The sequence below is a fragment of the Ochotona princeps genome, chromosome 13 (assembly GCF_030435755.1).
Source record: "Ochotona princeps isolate mOchPri1 chromosome 13, mOchPri1.hap1, whole genome shotgun sequence".
NCBI classification, from domain to species: domain Eukaryota; kingdom Metazoa; phylum Chordata; class Mammalia; order Lagomorpha; family Ochotonidae; genus Ochotona; species Ochotona princeps.
In genome coordinates this window covers 27,565,589-27,586,512 of record NC_080844.1, presented here as the reverse complement: position 1 = coordinate 27,586,512, position 20,924 = coordinate 27,565,589, and the positions used below count along the sequence as shown (strand labels likewise).

At 43.8% G+C, this 20,924-nt stretch overlaps 2 protein-coding genes across 2 annotated transcripts in view; one reads left to right on the top strand and one right to left on the bottom strand.

Annotated features, from left to right (window-relative positions):
* REEP3 (receptor accessory protein 3) overlaps nucleotides 1-7,672 on the bottom strand; it is a 97,832-nt gene extending 90,160 nt beyond the window's left edge. The window contains exon 1 of the mRNA XM_058671963.1: nucleotides 7,413-7,672. Coding sequence (XP_058527946.1) covers nucleotides 7,413-7,444 — 32 coding nt within the window. The 5' untranslated portion in view covers nucleotides 7,445-7,672. The remainder of the gene's footprint in view (nucleotides 1-7,412) is intronic.
* Nucleotides 7,104-20,924, top strand: part of JMJD1C (jumonji domain containing 1C) — a 212,561-nt gene continuing 198,740 nt past the window's right edge. Inside the window, exon 1 of the mRNA XM_058671960.1 lies at nucleotides 7,104-7,225. The gene's annotated coding sequence lies outside the window, so the exon portion shown is untranslated. The remainder of the gene's footprint in view (nucleotides 7,226-20,924) is intronic.

Below are 20,924 nucleotides of genomic sequence, written 5' to 3'. Positions count from 1 at the left end.
AAAATGCACAGCAAACATGCTGCTAAGTAGCCCAAGTTACAGAGAAGAGAGCAGGGCAGAGTACGCGTGTGTGTGTGTAGAAACGGCAGATGTCCTCATTGACAAGTGGCACCTGACAAGCTGTGAGGCAAGGAGCCGGGAGGTGTCTGTGGGCGCAGCAAGGGGCAAGGGGCCAGGCAAGAGGTACGCTGGGAAAGACTAGAGGCTGTGGAGGCTGGAGCAAAGACAGCCCACTCCAGGGCACACCGGGACAGGGAGGCTGAGAGTTCAGAGGCCAGATTGGGTCTTGCTGGTAGATGACGGGAAAGACTTGGCCTTAATAAGGAAGGAACTCGCTTCCCAATTTGGCAGTAACATGATTGGACTTGGTTGGCAGGATCATGTTGACTGCTGTGTAAACAATAAACCATCGTGGGGCCAGAGTTGAGGCCCAGTATGTTATGCCACTACCTGTGATGTCAGCATCCCACATGACAATGTTGGAGTCCTAAATGCTTGGCTCCTAATCCAAGTCCCAGCTAATGTGCCAGGAAACAGCAGAGGATGGCCCTGCCCTTCCTGTGGGAGACCTGTAGGAAGTTCCTGGATCGTGGCTTCTGTGAGGCCCATCCCCTGGCTGTGGTGGACATTTGGGGAGGGAATCAGGCGTTCTCATAACTAATTTTTTAAAAAAGAATAAACTGTTGGGAGAGAGCAGAAGTAGGATGTCATGCTATCTAACATGTTTAACAGATGACATTGCCTGGACTAGACAGTGCATGGATCTATGCACCAGTGTTGTGGCACAGTGGATAAAGCCACTGCCTGCAAACCTTGCATGCCATATAGGCACCAGTTTGGGTCCTGGCTGTTATTGTGACTGGTTTCCTGCTAATGGCCTGGGAAAAGCCATAGGAGACTTGAAAGGTCACATAGGAGACATGCAACAAGTTATTGGTTCCCTGCTTCAGTTTGGTCCAGCCCTGGCTGAGGAGTAAAAACCACTTGGATCTATTTTGAGAGCAGAATCAGCATGATCGTAGGACTCGATGTAGGGAATGAGAGAAATAATGGACGTCAGGATGGTATGCAGCCAGGGATTTCAGGCAATGCTGCTGGAACGACCCAGATGTCAGGAAGATAGGGAGGAAAGCAGATCAGGAGCTCAGCTGCTGATCTCATGACTCTGAGATGGCTCCAGATAGAGTGGAGCAGGCAGCTCTGCACTGGACACGTAATCGGTCTTCAGAAGAGCAAACAGAAAAAATGGAAAACAAAAAAAAAATGTCTGAGGACTTAGCCCTTGCACTTGCCAACTCTAAGTCAGGACATGTGAAGGAATACGCAAAGGACACTAAGAAGGGAGTGGCCAGTGAATTACGAAGAAAATGAGAGAAGCAAGGTTTCTGGGAAACCAAGTGCAGCAATGCTGCAAGGTGACTGAGCAACAACAGTGAGCAGCTAAGTCAGGTGAGGACCAAACAGTGTGGCCCAGAGAAGAGCAGCACTGCCTCATATGGAGAGTGTTCAGGCCCGGGGGGAGGCAGAGCCTAAACGAGAGTGCAAACAAAGCGCAAGCAACACACACACTGTTCTTTTAAGGAGGATGAGATAAAAAATATGGACTGAGGTTTTCGTTTTTGTTTTGTCTTTTTTTACAGATAGGAGAAACAATGTCATGCTGGCATGCTGGCAGGAAAGATCTAGAAAGGGAAAACAGATGAGGCTGGAGAGAAGTACAGCTTTTCAGGTAATTTAGTGCCTGAAGACAGCCATGAAATATAAATGAAGAGGAGCAGTTATAGAAAGAGGACTGATGTTACTACTAGAGCCACCAGACAATAAAATTATGGTAAAACAAAAAATCAAAACGTGTTACTAACGTAGGGAGGGAACTACAGACACAAAGAACTAAAAAGAGAAAATCTCAAAATTAATTAAATTTCATATGAGAAAGTAGGATTAAACATCTAAGGTAATTGCTTTTATATTCAGACATGATCAGGAAATCACAAAGTAAAAAATGAACAAGCTGAACTGTATTAAAACTACAAACTTTCCACACAACCGAAGATAATATACCTAAAAGAGAAGTGAAATTAGATTGAGAAACATTTGCACCAAATATAATACAAGGTTAATTATGTAAGGAGCATAGAAAAATCAAGCACATGACCCCATAAATAAGAGATAAATAAGCGAAATATACATAAACTGTGTAACAGGAGATATATTTAATAAACAAACATTAGGAAAATAGTTTACTAATAAGCAAAATAATGCAAGAGAACAAAGATATCTAATTATTAGCTAAGTAGGAAAAATTAAAAGTCTCAAGTAAAGAGCATTCCATTCAGACAGTGCTGGTGGCAAAAATATCACTATCCCTTTGGAAGGGAAATAGTCAAAAAACATTCACTGCATTAACTCAGAAACACTCCTCTATCCTAAGGGAAATTCTTAAGTCAATGTAATATGTGTAAATGATGGCCACTGTGGCGTGATAATTACAATGCAGTAGTACTTCATGTAGATGAAATATTAGAAATTACCTAAGTGCAAACATAAAAAGATGAATGGCTGTGAAAAAACATATTAACCTTATTAATTAGTACATATTAAACAAGATTTCAAAAGTAACCTACAAGATGTGATAATATAATAAAAACAGTACAGAGAGCAGTGCTGTGGCATAGTGAGTAAAGCTGCTACTTTCAAAGCCAGCATCCCAACTGTTTGCCGATTTGAATCCTGACTGCTCCACTTCTGATCCAGTTCCCCGCTAATGCACTTGGAAAAGCAGTGGAAGATGGCTCAAATGCTTGGGCCTCTGTGCCCTGATGGGAGATTTGGAAGAAGCTCTTGGCTCCTGGTTTTGGTTTGCCTAGCCACGGCCAATGTGGCTACTTGAGGAGCGACTCAGAGAATAGAATTCTCTCCATCTCCCCCTCTCTCTCTGTAACTCTGCTTTTCAAAGAAATCAATCAATTTTTTTTAAGAAAAGGTTTTTTTCTAAAAAAAAAAAAAGCACAAAACTTTTAGTGTACTCTAATCACAACTGTCATCAATGCAGAGAGACTCGAATAAAAAATATGAAAATGGAAAATAGTTCAAATGTTCAGTGTGCTGGAATTTCATGTGAGCTCTGGTCTTCCTTGTTGTAACAATTGCTACCATTTATGTGATACTAATGACTTGTCCGAGGCTGGACTACGGGCATTCTGTGTGTGACTGGACTTGATCCTACGGAGTAGGTCATAGCAGTAACTAGCAGAGTCCACAGGTGAATTTAGGCACTTTGGTCTTAACACTGATTTTAATCACTTTGATATGAACTGCTATTGTGGCACAGTGGATCAAGGTGACATTTGTGATGCAGGCATCCCATATTAGGGAGTCCTGGCTGCTCCACTTCTGACCCAATTCCCTGTTAACATAATAGAAAGCAGTGGAAGACGGTCAAAGTACTTGAGAGCCCTGCCATCCACCTGGAAGACCCAGAAGGAGGAGTTCCAGGCTCCTGGCTTTGGTCAGGGACAGCCCTAAGCTTTGTGACCATTTGGAAAGTGAACTAGTACATGGAAAAATCTTCTGTCTTCCTGCCGGTGATATGTAATAAATCCAGCTTTCAGCAGCTATTTCATTCCCCAATTGCCCCTAATAGCTGGGACTGGAGCAGACCAAAGCTGAGAGCTGGGAACTCTAGTCAGGTCTCCCATTCAGATGGCAGGGACCCAACATCTGAGCCATCAAATTGTTGCTTCCAGAGACATGTATTAGCAGGGAGCTGGAATGGGAAACAGAGCTCTTGGAACTCGAACCCAGTCACCCTGATACATGATGTGGGAGTCCCAACCTATAGTTTAACTGCTGTGCTAAACACTTGTCCCTAAACCCCTTTTTAAAATTCCATTCTCCCACAGACTTTTTAAATAACCAGCACAGACAAAGTAAGAACAGTTAGGGGGAAAAATGAGATTTCCCTCTAGTTGTGAATTATTTTTCAAAAGGTCAAGTGCATCATATATGTACATCATTTTATAATCTCAAATTACTACCTCTTAAAAACTGCTATCTAACCAGGCTCGGCAGTGTGGCCTAGCGGCTAAGGTCCTTGCCTTGATCTTGTATGGCCGCTGGTTCTAATCCCGGCAGCTCCACTTCCTCTCTATCTCTCTCCTCCTCTCAGTATATCTGACTTTGTAATGAAAATAAAATAAATCTCTAAAAAAAAAAAACCTGCTATCTAACCTAGCAATCTTGTTTAGAAGTTAGAATGGACTAATTTTTAAGATTTATTGATTTTTATTGCAAAGTCAGATATACAGACAGGCTGAGAGACAGAGAGGATTTTCCGTCCGCTGATTTACTCCCCAAGTGGCCACAACAGCCAGAGCTGTGCCAATCTGAAGCCAGGAGCTTCTTCCAGGTCTCCCACATGGGTGCAGGGTCCCAAGGCTTTGGGCCATCCTCCACTGCTTTCCCAGGCCACAAGCAGGGAGCTGGATGGGAAGTGGAGCCACCTTGCTGGGCCCAGAATTAGACTAATTTTAAATAGACTGCAAACATTTCTGTATCATCTTGGTTGGAGCCAGACAAAAGAGTGTAGGGATTATTGGATGGATGTCTTCAACTCTACTGAGAAAGCAGCCAGGTTCAAAATCAGTATGAGAGACTCAGAGACATTCAGCTGGCTAATACAGCCAAAGCCATTGTTTTACAGGTCTCCGTTGACAGTCAATGGTATTTTTTTTTCACTTTGCCCCCCATCCCATGCACCACTTGAAAAAAAAAAGTTTCTCTTTTGCTTTCAGTGCATTCCAAGGTCCCAGCAGTGCACCCAGCACATTTCGGCTACACTAATTTAAACTTCACAACAGTTTTAGGAGGTAAATATTATAATAACCACTTTAAGACGAGGAGATTATAGCACAAACGGGTTTAGTATGCTGCTCAAGATCACATTATCAACTAGTACCCAGATCTCAGAGCCAGTGCTCCAGCACGCTGGTTAGGCAGTAAGGGCTGGGCAGGATGTGGTCCTGCACCCAAGCCCTCCTGCTGGTGGAGGTCCTCCTGCGTTCCTGCTCCTGCCACCAGAGCTGCGCTTGAAGAGAGATGTCTGATCTTGCTTAGGACGAGCTGGCTGCTTCAGTGGGTTAGAAGGAATGTAAATAAATTCTACCTGCTGGTGTGAAAAAGCTGGCAAAGTTTGGGTAGATCTGAGGATTGCTCTTTCTTGTTTTAGAGAAGGAAACTGGAGAGCAAAGGAGAAAAATCTAATGACATTGTAGTCCCCAACAAGTGTGCTTTCCTGATGTGGGATCAATGTTGTCACCTCTGGATAAATGCATTTCTTTCATGATCTTTCCTTCTTTAGTTTGTTCCTTTTCCTGGGCCTCAAACTTTCCATTCTGGGCCTGGAGGAATGCTGGCTTTGGTCTCCCCGCTCCAGCTGGGAGCCCCTGAAGTGGTTTCTCACTTCCTGGTGGCTCTCACCAGTGCATAAAACAAGGGTAGAGAATTTCCCAAAGCAATGCTGTGGCTGCCATCTTGCATACAGGCCCTACTCCCTTTCCCGGCTTTCTGCCTCCCCAGGCAGCAAGCCCACTCTAACTGAAGGGGCTTTGGCTGCCCCTGATTGCTGCGTCAGGAGTCCTCTCCCTCCTCCTCTCAGGTTCTCTACATTCCATCCCATCTTCAAGGCCGATCTCAGTAATCGCCCTGGCCATTTCTGATGAACCTCCAGCCAGATATGATCCCTTTCCTGTCTAGCACCTTGTAATGTCTAAAAGCCTTGACATTCGGATCCTTATTGTTGGCACCTGTGCATCCTGTCAGTTCCATTAAAGCAACTTTTTATAGGCCTTTATGTTATGGACAGCAACTAAAACAAACCCCTATGCATGCAGCCAATGATCAAAACAATGACATTTTGAGTGATGATAACTAAACCAACGTGCTTCCTAATTTTCTGCTGATTGAGGAGCTGGTCAAAGGAACTGAAACAGTTCAAGTAAATAAATAAGCCAAAGCACAGTTTATTAATGACGCATTTAATTTTCCAGGTGTGGGCGCAACAGTTGATAGACATCGACTAGGTCAAGGAGAGGTATGCCTAGATTATGCAAATAACAGAGGCCTGGAAAAAGTTACAAAAACAATCTGAAGGCATCTGGCACTTTCCTAAAACTAGTTTGTCATTTAATGAAGCGACAAATTTTGAATGCTATTGTGCCAATCAATCAGTTCAAATTGGGCTACTGAGTGATTCACATCCAGACAAAACAAAAGCCAGTCTTAGAAAAATGTAGCTCCTCTTTCCTCGTTAGAAACGAAATAAGCAATCTGGTAATGTGATATTTTCTCTAAATTCTGAAGCTCATCAGATGCTGCCTGATGTAACCATTTCAGAAAGCACTGATTGTGAATAATGGATCCAAGGTCCCTGGCTGTAACTACGTCATCTTTGTTTACTGGGTGACTTTCATTATTATTATTCTTTCTTTCAGAAGGGAGAGGGGGTCGTATGGGAAGGATAAGAAGAAATCAGCGTGTTACATTCATGTGTCTTTACAGGGTAAACACAACTCAACCAACTGTTTTCCTACGGGCCTGAAGAATTTGCTAGTGAGAGCACATGAAATGAAGCGCTAACTTGAACAAAGGCAACAGGCACCTGCAGTCCCTCAATCCCTTAGCAAATATTTCCGCCTAGACAGGGCCAATTCGGGGCTGTGGGCGAGCAGGCGGGTGTCACCTTTCAATAACAGGCTCCTTCCTCGGTAAGCTGTAAATCTTGAAACAACTGGGACCCTTCCAAAAGGATCCCTAGCTGGGAGCGGTCTCGGGTTTTTAAGACAAATCTCTCCTCCTACCACACGTGACCCAATGGCAATCAACCGCCGAGAGAGGAGAGAGAGCGAGCGAGCGAGAGAGGAGAGAGACACCGCAACGCATCAGCCGCGGGATACAAAGGCTCGCCGCCGCCACCCTCGGAGGAGCGCCGAACCTTCCACGCTCGGCGTCTGCGGAGTTTGCGCAGGGCGCCGCCGCCAGGCGCGCAGCTCCCGGGCCCACAGGGCGGTGCCGCGCAGCGCGGGGAGCGGAGCAGGGGGTGCGCGCCTGCCCACCCAGCGCCGCCGAGCCGCACGCAGCTGAGCAGGGCCGCGCCGCAGCCGCCGTCGCCGCCACCGGACCCCGTCCGCGGTCCGCCGCGCGGAGCCCCGCAGCGCCGAGGACCAGGGTGAGAAGGCCGAGGGCCCCAAGCTCTCCCGGGTGAGCGCTGGGCCGGGCCACCCCACCCCCGCCCAGGCCCGGGCCTTCCCCGTCTCCGGGCCCCAAGCTCCGCTCTAGGTCTCCTTGGGGGGTGGGGTGGGGTGAGGGGGTGCCTCGCGCGCGGGCAGCGGGGCGTCTTGAGCAAGGGCACTTACACCACGGCTCTGGAGATCATCCAGGACACCATCTTCCTGGGGGGAGGAGGGCTCGGACCCCCCACCTCCGGAGCCGGTGGGCGCTGAGCGCGGCAGGCCGGGCCGCCAACGGCAGGCCGCCGACGAGGGAGCGCCAACGGCAGGCCGCGCGCGCTCGCCGGGGGGCCCCGCACTGGCGCCCTCGGGGGCCGGGCCCGGTGTCTACGCTCGGCGGGCCGCGCTGCGTGGCGGTGGGTCCCCCGCCCGTCCCCGCCCGCCGGCCGAGCCGCCGCCGAGCCGAGCGGCCCCGCCCCTGCGCTCCGCTGATAGGCGGCGGCGGCGGCGCGTGGGTCCCCGGCCAGGCCGGGCGGCCGGGCTCCGGGGGGCTGGCCCGGCGGGGATCCTGGTCCACGCCACGCGGCCGCGACCCAGACCCCCGGCCGGCGCTCCAGCTTGGCTCGGCCGCCTGCTTCGAGACGCCTAGCAGGCGTGAGAAGGCAGAGGCGGGTGTGTTTATGTGTTGTCTTGGAGGCTGGGGGAAGGGGTCTTGGGTGTAGAGGGGTGGGGGTGTCGTCCTTGCGTTTGTGAAAAGATCAGCTAGCAAAGAAACTGTCGAGTGGAATCTTCCAGACTAAGCCCTGGGTTCTGGACAGCCAAGATTTTGAGCCGTGCTTGCCCACATCCGGTCCTTTCGGTGTTTACGCAAAGCCCAGTACCAAGGGCATCTTCCCGGTGCCGCATTCTCGGGCGGCCGTCTGGAGACCCTGCGTGCACAGGCCTCAGCGCGTGCCACGAGTCGGTGGATGGTGCAATGCAGGGATGGATGGGCAAAGAGCGCTGCAAGCTGCTTGTTTGCAGTAGTGGGTGTCGCGATACCACTGTTCCGGACATCTTAGGTCAGCTTTCCGGCAGTTTTCTGCACAGCTTGTATTTTCTGACACACATCTCCAGGATTCATTGAGCTAGATGATTAAAGGTATCTAGAATTCCTGACTCTTTACTGAAATGTACAAATCTTAATCCTTTAGGGGAGGTTGGAGTATTGCTTACACCTTGCAATTTTTGTAAATATCTCGGGAATAGGATTTTAATTTTGGTGACAATACCAAATTGAGACAATGATCCTAAAGTTTAATTTTTTTTTTTTCTGTGATTGAAAGATAATGAAAAGGTAATTCTGGTATTCAGATGGTGCCAGGAATAAAAGATAAAACATGGGCTTAGAGCCTTTAATTTTATCTTTAATTGAAGTCCTAGAAAATGTGATGGTTTATTTTGTGACCATGCTGTAATTTATTCTTTTTGTTCCTCAGTTTCTCCATAGTAAAAGGAGGCTAATAATACTGTTGGCTGCACCTTGCCTTTCCGGGGTGATGCGAGGCACTGCTAAATAACACGTTCAGGAAGTGCTCACATTTGGAAGAAAATCAAGGGACGGAGACGCCTAGATTATTCTGAGTTCTTTTTCAGTTCCTGGAGTAAATAAATTTAGTAACATTTTGTTTATTAAAGAAATGAGTTCAGAAGCTGCTTTCTGTTCTTGGGTTAGGTTTTTTTTTGCGTATTGTATTAAGAATATATATATTTATATATTTTAAGAATATATTTTTAATCTCAGGAATCCCAGTGATCACTTGTGTTTTTGCTGAATCTTATTTTTGGTCATGCTGCAGCATTATTTTAGCATCTGGTGTGTTCTGTAAACCAGTTTTCTGGAGAATTCTCTTGCCTAGTAGAACTCAGAATATTTTGGGATGTCATTCAGATCCCTCCATAAGCAGGCCCTGAAATTTCTTCACAATCCTTCGTTTTACTGCTTTTCTGCCCAGTTCCTAATGAGCCCATTTTGTACCTCTCTTCTCGGGAACAAGCTATGTTCAGTGCCTTTGCCCTAAACTTAAAGATTTTTCCTCAGTGTTTTGCTCCCCATTCTCTGTCCTTTGCTGTTACATTTCAGTGTCCTGTGCCACTGGGTGTTGCTCAGTGCTGATGACTCATGCTTTCCTCAGGGCCCTGTAATTTATTACTTGAATTTCCACTCAGTACCTCTGTCATTCTGCTCCTTCTCAATGTCTAATTTATTGGATGGTAAAGTGCCTGAGGGCAGGTGTGGTGCACTGTACATCTTCGTCTTTTCTTAGTACCTAACGCAGAATAGAGTAAATGCCCAGTAAAAGTTGAGCTAATGTTTCTTAAATAATCACTCTCTTAAATACCAGTTTTCAAAGTTCTGCCAAGAGTATTAAAAATCTCTTAATCATATGCGTTCTTGCAACTTTGGGGTCATCATCCTGACTTATTTCCCCACATGACAGTGCATTAATGCCTTCAGTGGCTACAGGATGCTATCTGCTCTGCAAAATATCCCTTGTCTGCTCTGTGTTAAGGTTTCATTTTATGTGCTTATTAGATGCTTTCTGCCTTTTTCCATGTTCATGTTACTTTTTTACTGCTTTCATTTGTTTATGTGAAGTAATTTCCTTCTTTACGACTCAGTGGGCCACAGGTTGCAAACCCTAGGTGGAGTGTTATACACATGTTGAGTTACCTAATGGCTCAAAAATCTGGGTAGTGTGTGTTTGCTTTTGAAACCATGGAAACTGAGGTATCAAGCTATTAAGTTGTTCGGCGGTGATCCTGTAGCTCATCAGGCAGAACTAAGCTTCCCAAGCATCTTTCTGTTATGCTGTGGTAGACAGTGGAATTGTGTCTGAGGCAGGAAATCCTTGTGGGGAGTGATGGTGATTGGTTTAATGATTGCAGCTAGCATTATTTGGTGGGTGTTGACCAAGGATGGTATTCTTTTTTGCAGTAGTACCACAATCTTGAGTAAAGTATTCTTCCTTTGTCCTGTACGACTTAGGAACATCCTGCCTGGTATTCATGAAATATTTGTAGTTATCTGAACCTGGAGTTTCCATCTGACTTGTATGTATGTGGAGTCATGGTTTTCTCTGAGACTGCGTTTTCCAGCGTTTAGTTGGTCATTTCAGCTATTGTGTTTATAGAAGGATGATTTGTTTTGTTCACCACTTGGCTAGAAGTTGTTTATGGTTTTGGGAAGATGACATCAAACACTGCTGTGCATTTGTTAGTGTGTTCACCTAGTTCTATCTTCTAATGTTGCTTTGCCTCCAGTGCTTGCATTTCTTTGTCTATATATACATATATATATGGATTTGCTTGAAATTTTTTCTGTAGGAGTATTGTTGATATCTGGATGGTAAATCAGAAATTGGGAAACATTTTATGGAAGAGGCACATTGAGTATAGTATGGTTGAGAGTTTCTGGTCTAAAATAAATGTCTTTGAGGAAGGACCTATTTGTGACAAGTATGCAGGTTTTAATGGTGGGTGTCTAAGTTCTGTGGTTGGATGATACCTCATATGGTTAAAATCTGCTGAAAGGTAGCCAGCTGTTAAGTGCTTCTGTGAAGTAAGGCTCTGGGGATGAGAAAATGAAGTGCTATCTGTTGGAAGCCTTGTACAGTGTGGCGGCATTTGACATGTCTGAGAGCATTTCTCGCATAGAAGACTGAAAACTATTTTTAAAGATGTATTTGTTCGGGCCCGGCGGCGTGGCCTAGCGGCTAAAGTCCTCGCTTTGAAAGCCCTGGGATCCCACATGGGCACTGGTTCTAATCCCGGCAGCTCCACTTCCCATCCAGCTCCCTGCTTGTGGCCTGGGAAAGCAGGAGAGGACAGCCCAAGGCTTTGGGACCCTGCACCCGCGTGGGAGACCCGGAAGAGGTTCCGGGTCCCGGCATCGGATTGGCGCGTACCGGCCCGTTGCGGCTCACTTGGGGAGTGAAACATCGGATGGAAGATCTTCCTCTCTGTCTCTCCTCCTCTCTGTATATCCGGCTTTCCAATAATAATAAAATCTTTAAAAAAAAAAAAAAGATGTATTTATTTTTTCAAAAGGCAAAATAGCAGAGAAGGAAAGACAGAGAGAGATCTTCCATCCACCAGCTCATTTTCCACATGTCTTTACCAGCCAGGGTTGGGCCAGACAAATGCCAGGAGCCTGGAACTCCGTCTGGGTTGCCCATGTGGGTGGCACAACCCAAGAACTTGGGCAGCTTGCTTTCCCAGGGGCGTTAGTTGGGAGCTGGATTGATTGCAAGACAGTTCAGGTCTCAGAAAATTATAATTTACATACTGAGCTAAGTTGTTTTTCATACGTGTATCACTGGTATTCTTGTATTATACAGTGGTTCTCTCATTGCTTTGTGCAACAATTTTTTTATATATTTTATTTTTTTTTATTCATTGATTACATTGTATTATGTGATACAGTTTCTTTGGAACTGGGAATCACCCCCCCCCCGCCCTCCCCCCCCCCCCCCCCCCCCCGTGGAATATTCCACCTTGTTGCATATCCACTGATCAAGTACAGTTGAGATTCTCTCTTTGTGCAACAATGTTTTTCTCCTCTGAGTATTGAGTTAAATCCTGGTAGGGAGTTGCATATTAGGGCAAAGAACATTTTCTCAGTAGAACTATTTTTATCACCGGCAGTGTGATGTTTGATAAATCATTGCATTGTACATTTGCTGTTGAGTGGGGATGACAATGCTATGATGATTAAATGGGAGGGGATTTAAAACTTAGTAGTCTAAGCAGGCCTGTGTTGTGGCACAGTGGGTAAAGCCACCACCTGGGACGCTGGCCCCTCCTGCTCTTCTTCTAATCCAGCTGTCTGCTGCTGCACCTGGGAAACCAGTAGAAGATGATTCAAGTACTTGAATTTCTGCTACTCACGTTGAACACCCAGATGGAGTTCATGGCTGCTGGATATAGCCTGCCCCAGCCCAGTGTATTGCAGCCGTTTGGGGAGTGAACCAATGGATGGAAGAGCTTTGTATCTCTTCTTGTCTTTGAACTCTGACTTTCAAGTAAAATAGATAAATCTTTAAAAGAAAAGAGAGGGGCCCGGCGGCGTGGCCTAGCGGCTAAAGTCCTCGCCTTGAACTCCCCGGGATCTCATATGGGCGCCGGTTCTAATCCCAGCAGCTCCCCTTCCCATCCAGCTCCCTGCTTGTGGCCTGGGAAAGCAGTCGAGGACGGCCCAATGCATTGGGACCCTGCACCCGTGTGGGAGACCTGGAAGAGGTACCAGGTTCCCGGCTTCGGATTGGCGCACATCGGCCCGTTGCAGCTCACTTGGGGAGTGAATCATCGGATGGAGGATCTTCCTCTCTGTATATCTGACTTTGTAATAAAAAATAAATAAATCTTTAAAAAAAAAAAAGATAAGAGAGAGAGAGAGAATAGCTTTCTCGGAGTTGGCCTTATGGCTAGTGGGTGTTACCAGCATCTCAGTATGAACACCAATTCAAGTTCCAGCTGCTCTACTTCCTGTTTTAGTAAATGTGCTGCTGAAGTGAGCACCAGCTGCTCCACTTCCTGCTAATGCCCTGGGAAAAGCAAGGAGGGTGACTTAAGTGTTTGGAAGGCCCAGATGAAGATCTTCTGCCTGGCCCCTTCTTGGTTGCTGTGGCTGTCTGGAGAGTGAAACAGTGGATTCAAGATATTTGTCTTTTGTCTCTCCCTGTTTCTCTGTAACTCTTTCAAATAAATAAATCCTTTTTAGAAAGTATGAAAGGACAGCTTCCTTTTCTACATGTTAGCTTTCATAGGAAAACTCTGTATGTTAGAAGAGTTTACATATTAGTAAATCAAGAGTGGATAGTATCTAGGAGAGCAAGCTGTGAGAGCAGAATTACAAGGTTCAGAGATGACATCTAACTCTTGTAATTATTGATGAGTGTACTAATGAGACTGAGTACCAGTCCTCCCATTTCTATTGGGAGAGTATTTTTAGTTGCATGAAATATTTATATATTTTCTTACCTCTTCTCAGGTGGTCTGCTCATTTTATTGTAGTTAGAGAGGAGATCAAGTTTCACATCTGATATTGAAGTAAAATATTTAAAGAAATGATACTGAAAATACAAGAATCAAATTATAAGATAGATTACATATTCACTATAACTATATATAAAAAACATGTTTACTAGCTGACAGGAAAGGGAACTACACCTATGATCGCTGAATCTTGGAAGAACACAATAAGGAATTGACAGGCTGTGCTGTTCTTAAGCATTTGATACTTCCCCTAAAGCTAGGAAAAATTTAGAGAGCCCCTCCTCCAACCTTTCAGGGTAAAGAATAGCTTTGTGTTTGATCACAGCAAGTGGCAGGGCAACATCTAGTTCAAGACCTCTCACTGTTCATTGATAATAGGATGGATTAAATGATGGTTTCCACTTTTAAGCTCGTGTATGATTAAAGATGTTAGGTACAAACGGAAATAATTTTAGGGAACTGAAATATTTGGTAATTCCACTATGTCTGGTAAGTAGAGCTTGAAAAAAATTTGTTGACACTTTTGAATTGTAATTCAAACCATGTGGAATACAATTCAAAAAGAGAAAAATGGGGTGTTAGATTCCCCCTTTCCCTTGTCTCTAGTTACCTAGTTCCTTTTAGGGACAATCTCTGCTCCCATTTTTCCCCGTGGAAGCTGAAGTCCAAAAACAGACTCAATTATTAATAGGCATTTAGTCCAAGTGAAAGGTGGCATTTTACATTAGTTGGGGCATGATGGCAAACTCAACAGATTGTTTTTTTGACAGCCAGCCAGCTGTTTAATAAAAACTGAGGAAAAACATAATTCCTGACAATTAACTAATGTGAATGTGAAAACTGGAAGCACCACAAAAGAACATAAAGGAAGCGTAGGTGAAGATACGATCTAGAACATGGGAAGCCTTTTTTTTTTCTTCAGAAGATCAGAAAGCATAACCAAAGATTAGCTTAGATAAGGAAACACACCTCCAAAATATAAACAAGATTGCAAGACAGGTACTGAAGTAGAAAAAAAATGCTTGACAAACTATTTTTGACCAAGTTTGTATATGTGTGTATGTATCTTAGTATGTCAAATATGCTTAAAAACCTTGAATTAAAAGTAGGTGTCTGAAGAATTCCCGTTTCCAGTCCAGCATGTTAGATGCCTAGTAGTCACCATAGGTCCTAACAGTTTGTTAAAAACGGAACAAAATGGACACATCCATTTGTTCTTACAGTTGTCAGAGCAGAGAGGTCACAGCACAAACCGCAGCCCCCCAAACTGGAGGAACAGACAGATAGGCAGATAGGCAGTAAAAGGAGACCTTGGAACCAGGGCAGGAAAATGGCGACTTCAGTTGACAAGTGATGGGCGCTTCAGGGCAGCCAGCTGCAGAGTCATAGGGGGAGCCCCTCATGCTTTATTGAGTTCAACCTCTGGGAGCTCAACCCAGATCCTCACAGTAAATATCAGAGGAGGAAGCCTGCTTCCCCATCCCCTCCCCCGCCCCAGGTTTCTGGCAGGAGGAGGTGAACAATCATTTTGAAATATACCAGAGCGTTCTGTTCTTAACAAGTCGTGTACTCAAGGAGAAATTACTTTACCAGAGCCTAACCTAACTGGGGTCAGAAAATACCCTGTACCTCTAGCCTCCCACTAGGGGAAAGTGAAAGAAACAACTAGCCCTCTCCTGCCGGTTTGTCGCACTCAGGTCTACGGGTGGAGTTCACAGTGCAGGGGTTCAAGCTCCCCAAAGTGTCCCCTGCCACACACACACCTTAGAACTGCACCACAAAGGACCTAGTGAAAGTTCCTCTACTACTTCACACCACTTTTCTTCAACAAAAAAATTAGCAATCATACTGAAAGGGTAGAAACACAGCTCGAAGAGACTGAAGAAACACCTCCACTAGAGACAGGTTATAGCATGAAAAAACACGAACCAACCAAACCATGATTAGCATGATAAGGGATTTAATGGAACAGATAGACAACATACAAGAACAGAAGTAAGATTTCTGAGAAAGAATAAAAACCAAATTCTGCAGATCAAAATCATTGTAACGGTAATGAAGAATGCTTTTAATGGGGCTCATTAGTATACTGGTCTAGGCTGAGTTAAAAACCAGTTTGTTTGCAGGAGGATGTTACATAGAAACTTTCAAGTCTGAAAAGTAAGGAGGAAAAGGGTAACACAGGCACACTGACAGAGACATACTCTCTCTCTCTCTCTCTCTCTCTCTCAAGAAACCAAGAACAGTACCCAGTACCCCAGAACAGTGATAGTAAACAATGTTGTAATAGACTTGTGATATTATGATTGGCATACATACTCATACCTCCCTCTCTACAAGACTGGCTGTAGAGAGTCATGAGACTCCTGTCATTTCAGAGGGATCTTGCCTTGTACCCTACAGGAGGGGCTGCTGAAGAATCTGAACGAACAGGCCTTGCTGGTTGCCTCACCCAGTTCTTCAGAAACCGTGCCTATGCAAGGAAGTCTCCATAAAATCCTGGAAGGCTGGGGTTCTGAGAGCCTCCAGGTCATTGCGCTTGCGGCAGGTGCTGCAGGGTGGCGCGTTTGAGCAGGGCTCGGTAGCTCTGTGCCTCTTTCCCTACTCATCTCTTCATCTTTGTCTTTTGTAATGGCCTCTATTATAAATGCTAAACTTGTTCCCTTGAGTCCTCTGAGCCACTGAAGCTGATCAGTAGGGTCATGGGGAGATCACAGGAACCCCAATTGAGAGCCAGTCAATTAGAAGCTCAGGTAATACAGTCTGAAGCTCGGAATTATTGTCTAAAGTGGGAAGAGAAAGTGTGTCAGTCTTGGAGACTGAAACCTCAATTTACGAGATCCAAGTTGAGTTAAGCTAGGAGAACATGACTGTTGTCCCCTGCTGCAGAGCAGATGCTTGCTTGCTTAGTCGGGAGTAATGTCTGTAAACATAGCCTGTGAGGCCCTAAGAGTCTTTTGTATTGAATGGAGGATAACAGAGAGAAACCAACAACTTGTGTTTTCCTACCATGATAGGAATGCCAGAGCAGAAGAAAGGAACAGAATCAATGTTTCAAGCAGTAATTGAGAGTTTTTCCAAATTAATGTTAGATATTACTGATTAGGAAGCCCAGAGGACACCAAACTGAATGGCAAAAATCTTCGCCTGGGAAATCAAAGGCAAAGGAAAAACAAAAATCCAACCATCTTGGATGAGACCAAAGAGAGGAAAAACGCCTTTCCTGTAGAAGAACTGAGAAAAGAAAATACCCAACACCCCCTCCAAACCATGCAAGCGGGAGAGTAGAATGGAGTACATGAAGTGTTGAGATTAACCCACCTGCCTAGAATTGTTTACCCTGCCATATTATCCTTTCAAACTGAAGGAGATGCAGAACCTTTCTCAGATAGAAATGGAGGGATCTATGGCTGGTAGGTCTGATTTGCAAGGAATATTAAAAAAAAAAAGAAAGTATATGGAAGCTTTGTAGATGTTTATGTAGAGAAAGGACATTAAAGCAAGGATAAATTAAGGTAAAATAAAAACTTTCCTTGTTCTTAATTGATGTAACAGTTAAGTTTGGTCAGTGTTCTGGTACAACAGTGTATTTGAGTGTGTATGTGCTTTTTTGTGAGTGAAATTGATGGCAGCAGTTGATGCAAGGGCGAGATCGGGAAGGTTCTGTTATATATATTGTGCTCATGCTAAGTGTGAGAAGTGTAGTTGAGAGTAGCCCTAAATTAGTTGTAAATGTATACTGTGAACTTCAGATCAGTCACTAAAGTAATAGAACTATACTTGGTATGTTAAGACAAGAGATACATGGAATTATAAAATGCTTGATTTTAAGCACAAAAGGCAGAAAATGTGAAAGACAAGTGACAAAGAACAAAGGCGACACATAGGAAACAGTGATTAACATGATAGATACTGACCCAACTGTATTGAGAACTGTCTTGCACATTAACAGCAGATAAAGCCTCAGTCCATAGTGCTGGCATCTCATATGGGTGCCAGTTTGTGTCCCAGCTACTCCACTTCTGATCCAGCTCTCTGTTTATGGCCTGCAAAAGCAGCTGAGGATGGCTCAAGACCTTTGGCTCCTGCACCCATGTGGGAGACCTGGAGAAAGGTCCTGGCTTCGGATCAGCTCAGCTCTGGCCATTGTGGCTACTTGGGGAGTGAACCAGTGAATGCTAGACCACTATCACTCGGTTTTTCCTTCTGTTTGTAAATTTGCCTTTCAAATACAAAATAAATCTTTTTTTTTTTTTTTTTTAGTCAGTCTTAAGAAACTAACTTTAAGGACAAGTAAACATTAACAATAGAAGGATGGAGAAAGATATACTATGTTAATACCAGTAAAAAGAAAGTTAAGTCACTTGTTGATTTCAGATGGAGCAAACTTCAGATCAAGAAAAATACAAGAGATAAAGAGTGGCGGTATATATTATAAAGGGATCAATACTGAAAGAATTGATATAAAACAGTCCTCAGTGTGTGGGTAATTGATAACAGAACCCTGAAATATGAGGCAAAAACTGATGGATTGACAAGCAGAAATACCTGAACACATTATTTTAATTGGAAACTTAAAAATTTCTCAATCAGAAATGGAGCCAGTAGTTGAACTCAGGCATTCTGCTGTGGCTTGTGGATATGTTACCTCCTAGACCAAATATTTTCTCTTCTTATAAGCGATTACAGCAAAGGTTGGAAGATAGTAGAGTTTAATATACAAAGTTTAATTTCTTTACTATGCACTGGCCCTGACCAAGCAAATTAAAAAAAAAAATATATGGTGCCATTCTTATTAGCACCCACCAAATTAAATTTCTGGGTGTAATTAAAGCAAAATGTGCATAAGATTCGTGTAAGGATGCCAGCAACAATTCTAAGCATCCGAAAAGCTAAATAAATGAAGTATTTTATGGCCAGGATAGAAAGATTTGATATTATCATGTCATTTCTTCCCCTGAGTTATTTTGTGGATATGGAAAACTGGCTGTACAGTTTATATGGAGAGACAGAAAACCCAGAATAACCAACACAATGTTAAAGGGGACAAAGTTGGACAACTGGCATACCAGCCAAGTTGAAAACTTGCTGTAAAGCTATAATAATTATGATTGTGGACCCTAGTGAAAGATAGGCAAATAGATCAATGAGTAGAATAGGACTCAGATATAGATCCACATTAATACTTTGACAGAGAAGCAAAGCTGATACAGTGAAGGAAAAAATTGTTTTTTCAAAAATATGTCTGAAATAACTTTATATTCACAGACTGAAAAAAGTCACCCCAGATTCCAGCTTCTGGTTTATTCCCCCAAATATTTACAATAGCTGCAACTGAGCCAGGCTAAAGCAATAGCTGGAAACTAGTACAGGGCTCTCCCATGGGGTTTGAGGATCCACGCACTTGCATGGACTCCTGTTGCCTGCTGGTGTGTACAGTGTGTACGGGAGCAGGAAGCTGGAAAGGGGGCAGAGCTGGGACTTGAGTGTAGGTACTCCTGTGGGAAGTGTGGGTGTCCCAAGTGCTGTACCAAATGCAGGCTTGCCTCAGAGAGCAGGATTTTTAATAAGACTGTCAAACTCTTCCGTGTAACAGTAAAACAGTGAATGTACCATTAAGCATATGTCAGAATCTGTTAACAGAACTCAAGCCTCCATCCTCATGTTAACCATGGCCTTTAAGGTGGTAACGTCAGTGTAGGGTCATTGGTGGCAATGTTTCATGTTTGTGTGGGAGATTGATTTTGGGAAAGCTTGTGCCCATTTGGGGATAAAATGTATGGTAACTGTTTTTTCAGCTCAGTTTGTTGTGAACCAGAAACTTCTCTAAAAAATAAACTTTATTAACTTAAAGATATATTGCAAAAGAAGAAATATGCTAAGCAAAAACATGTGATTCACAAAAGGAGTACCACAGGTCAGGATAAAATCCCAGCTAATCTCAAGATGCACTTGGTCTAAGTTTAGTCCTGGGTCTTGTTCAAAAGCATAGCAATGCCAGAAGTTACTAGAAAAGGAATTCTGTTTGTCCTCAAAGAGTACTACAGAGCATTTAATTAATAAGCGTGTAATAATGCTCATGGGTCTCCGTCCTCCTGTTTCTCTTACTGCCTTGGAGCTGTTCACCAGACTCTTAAAACTGTGTTCCGAACTCCCAGCCAACAACTTCGCTTCCTGCCAACATTTTTAATTTTTCTCTTATTTATATTAAGCACTTTAATTTCAGGAAGCTCTTTTACTCTAAGAAATTAACAGAGGAGGGAAGATTGCATATGCTCCCATTTTGCCATGACACACCGAGAAAGTAATTTCAGGCTCACTGATTATGTAGAAAATCCAGATAAAAGGTTCCTCACCTTTCAGATTAGAAATTACTAACTAGGATGAGTAATGTTGCTGTACTGGTGAGAAGGTATGGATACTTCTTAATTTCTACAGGAGCGAATAAAGACTCATTTACATTTTGCAAGGAAAATATTATATTACAGTTTTACATTTTCAGATAGCAAGCATTTGACTCTGCATCCCACTTCTAAGACTTGTATTTGTTTTAAGATTTATTTTATTTTTATTGGAAAGTCAGATATAGAGGGGGGGAGAGGAAGATCATCCGTCCGATGATTCACACCCCAAGTGACTGCCATGGCCAGAGCTGAGCCGATCAGAAGCCGGAACCTCTTGCGGGTCTCCCACGCCAGTGTAGGGTCCCAGCGTAGGGTACCAAGGCTTTGGGGCTGTCCTTGACTGCTTTCCCAGGCCACAAGCAGGGAGCTGGATGGAAGTGGAGCAGTTGTGACGTGAATTGGCACTCATACGGGATGCTAGCACTTGGCAGGTAGAGAATTAGTCAATTAAGCTATTTGTTCTGGCCCCTTGAAATCTGTTTTTCTACAAAGTTTGTATCTTGCCAAAAAAATTTATGATGATAAGCTAAATACATTGCTGGGTTATGTATCTCATGGAAACTATAAAAATTGCAATAATTTGATTAAAAGAAATAGCAATTAATATAATAAAGATTTGTTTATTTATTTGAAAGGCAGAGTCACAGAGAGGAGACAGAAACCAGGAGGCTGGAACCTCATTTAGCTCTACTATGTGGGTGGCCGAGCCCAAGGACTGGAGCCTTCTTCTGCTGCTTTTCCCTAGCCCATAAGCAGGAACTGGATCAGAAGTAGAGCAGCTGGGACTCAAATTGGCACTCAAATTGGATGGCGGCTTTGTGGGCAGTGGCCCAACTCACTGTGCCAGAAGGCTGGCACCAGGATTTTTAACTCTAATTGAACAATTTTAAATTGGTATATCCTTGAGGAGTTTTTAAAAATGTTGTCATGTTAGTTTGTTTCTCTGCAGGCAGAAATAATAACCTCTAATAAATTGTGTAATAGGTAGTATATTCAAGAAGCTTTTGTTTCAAAGGTCTAGACAAATAGGAATAAGACATTTAGAAATTCTAGCAGAAATAGAGTTCATCAGTTATTTTTGTTAAAAATTAAGGGTTATGTGTAATTCTGTTCCATAGTAAAAAGAGGTGTTGATGGAGGGTCATATTTGTAGTATGTTGAGAAGGTTCTAGAAGGAAACTTGAGACTTTGCTTTCTTCACCCATCATGTGTCTGGCTAATTGTCTTTCGTTGACATTCAGCACTGCATCAGTAAGCT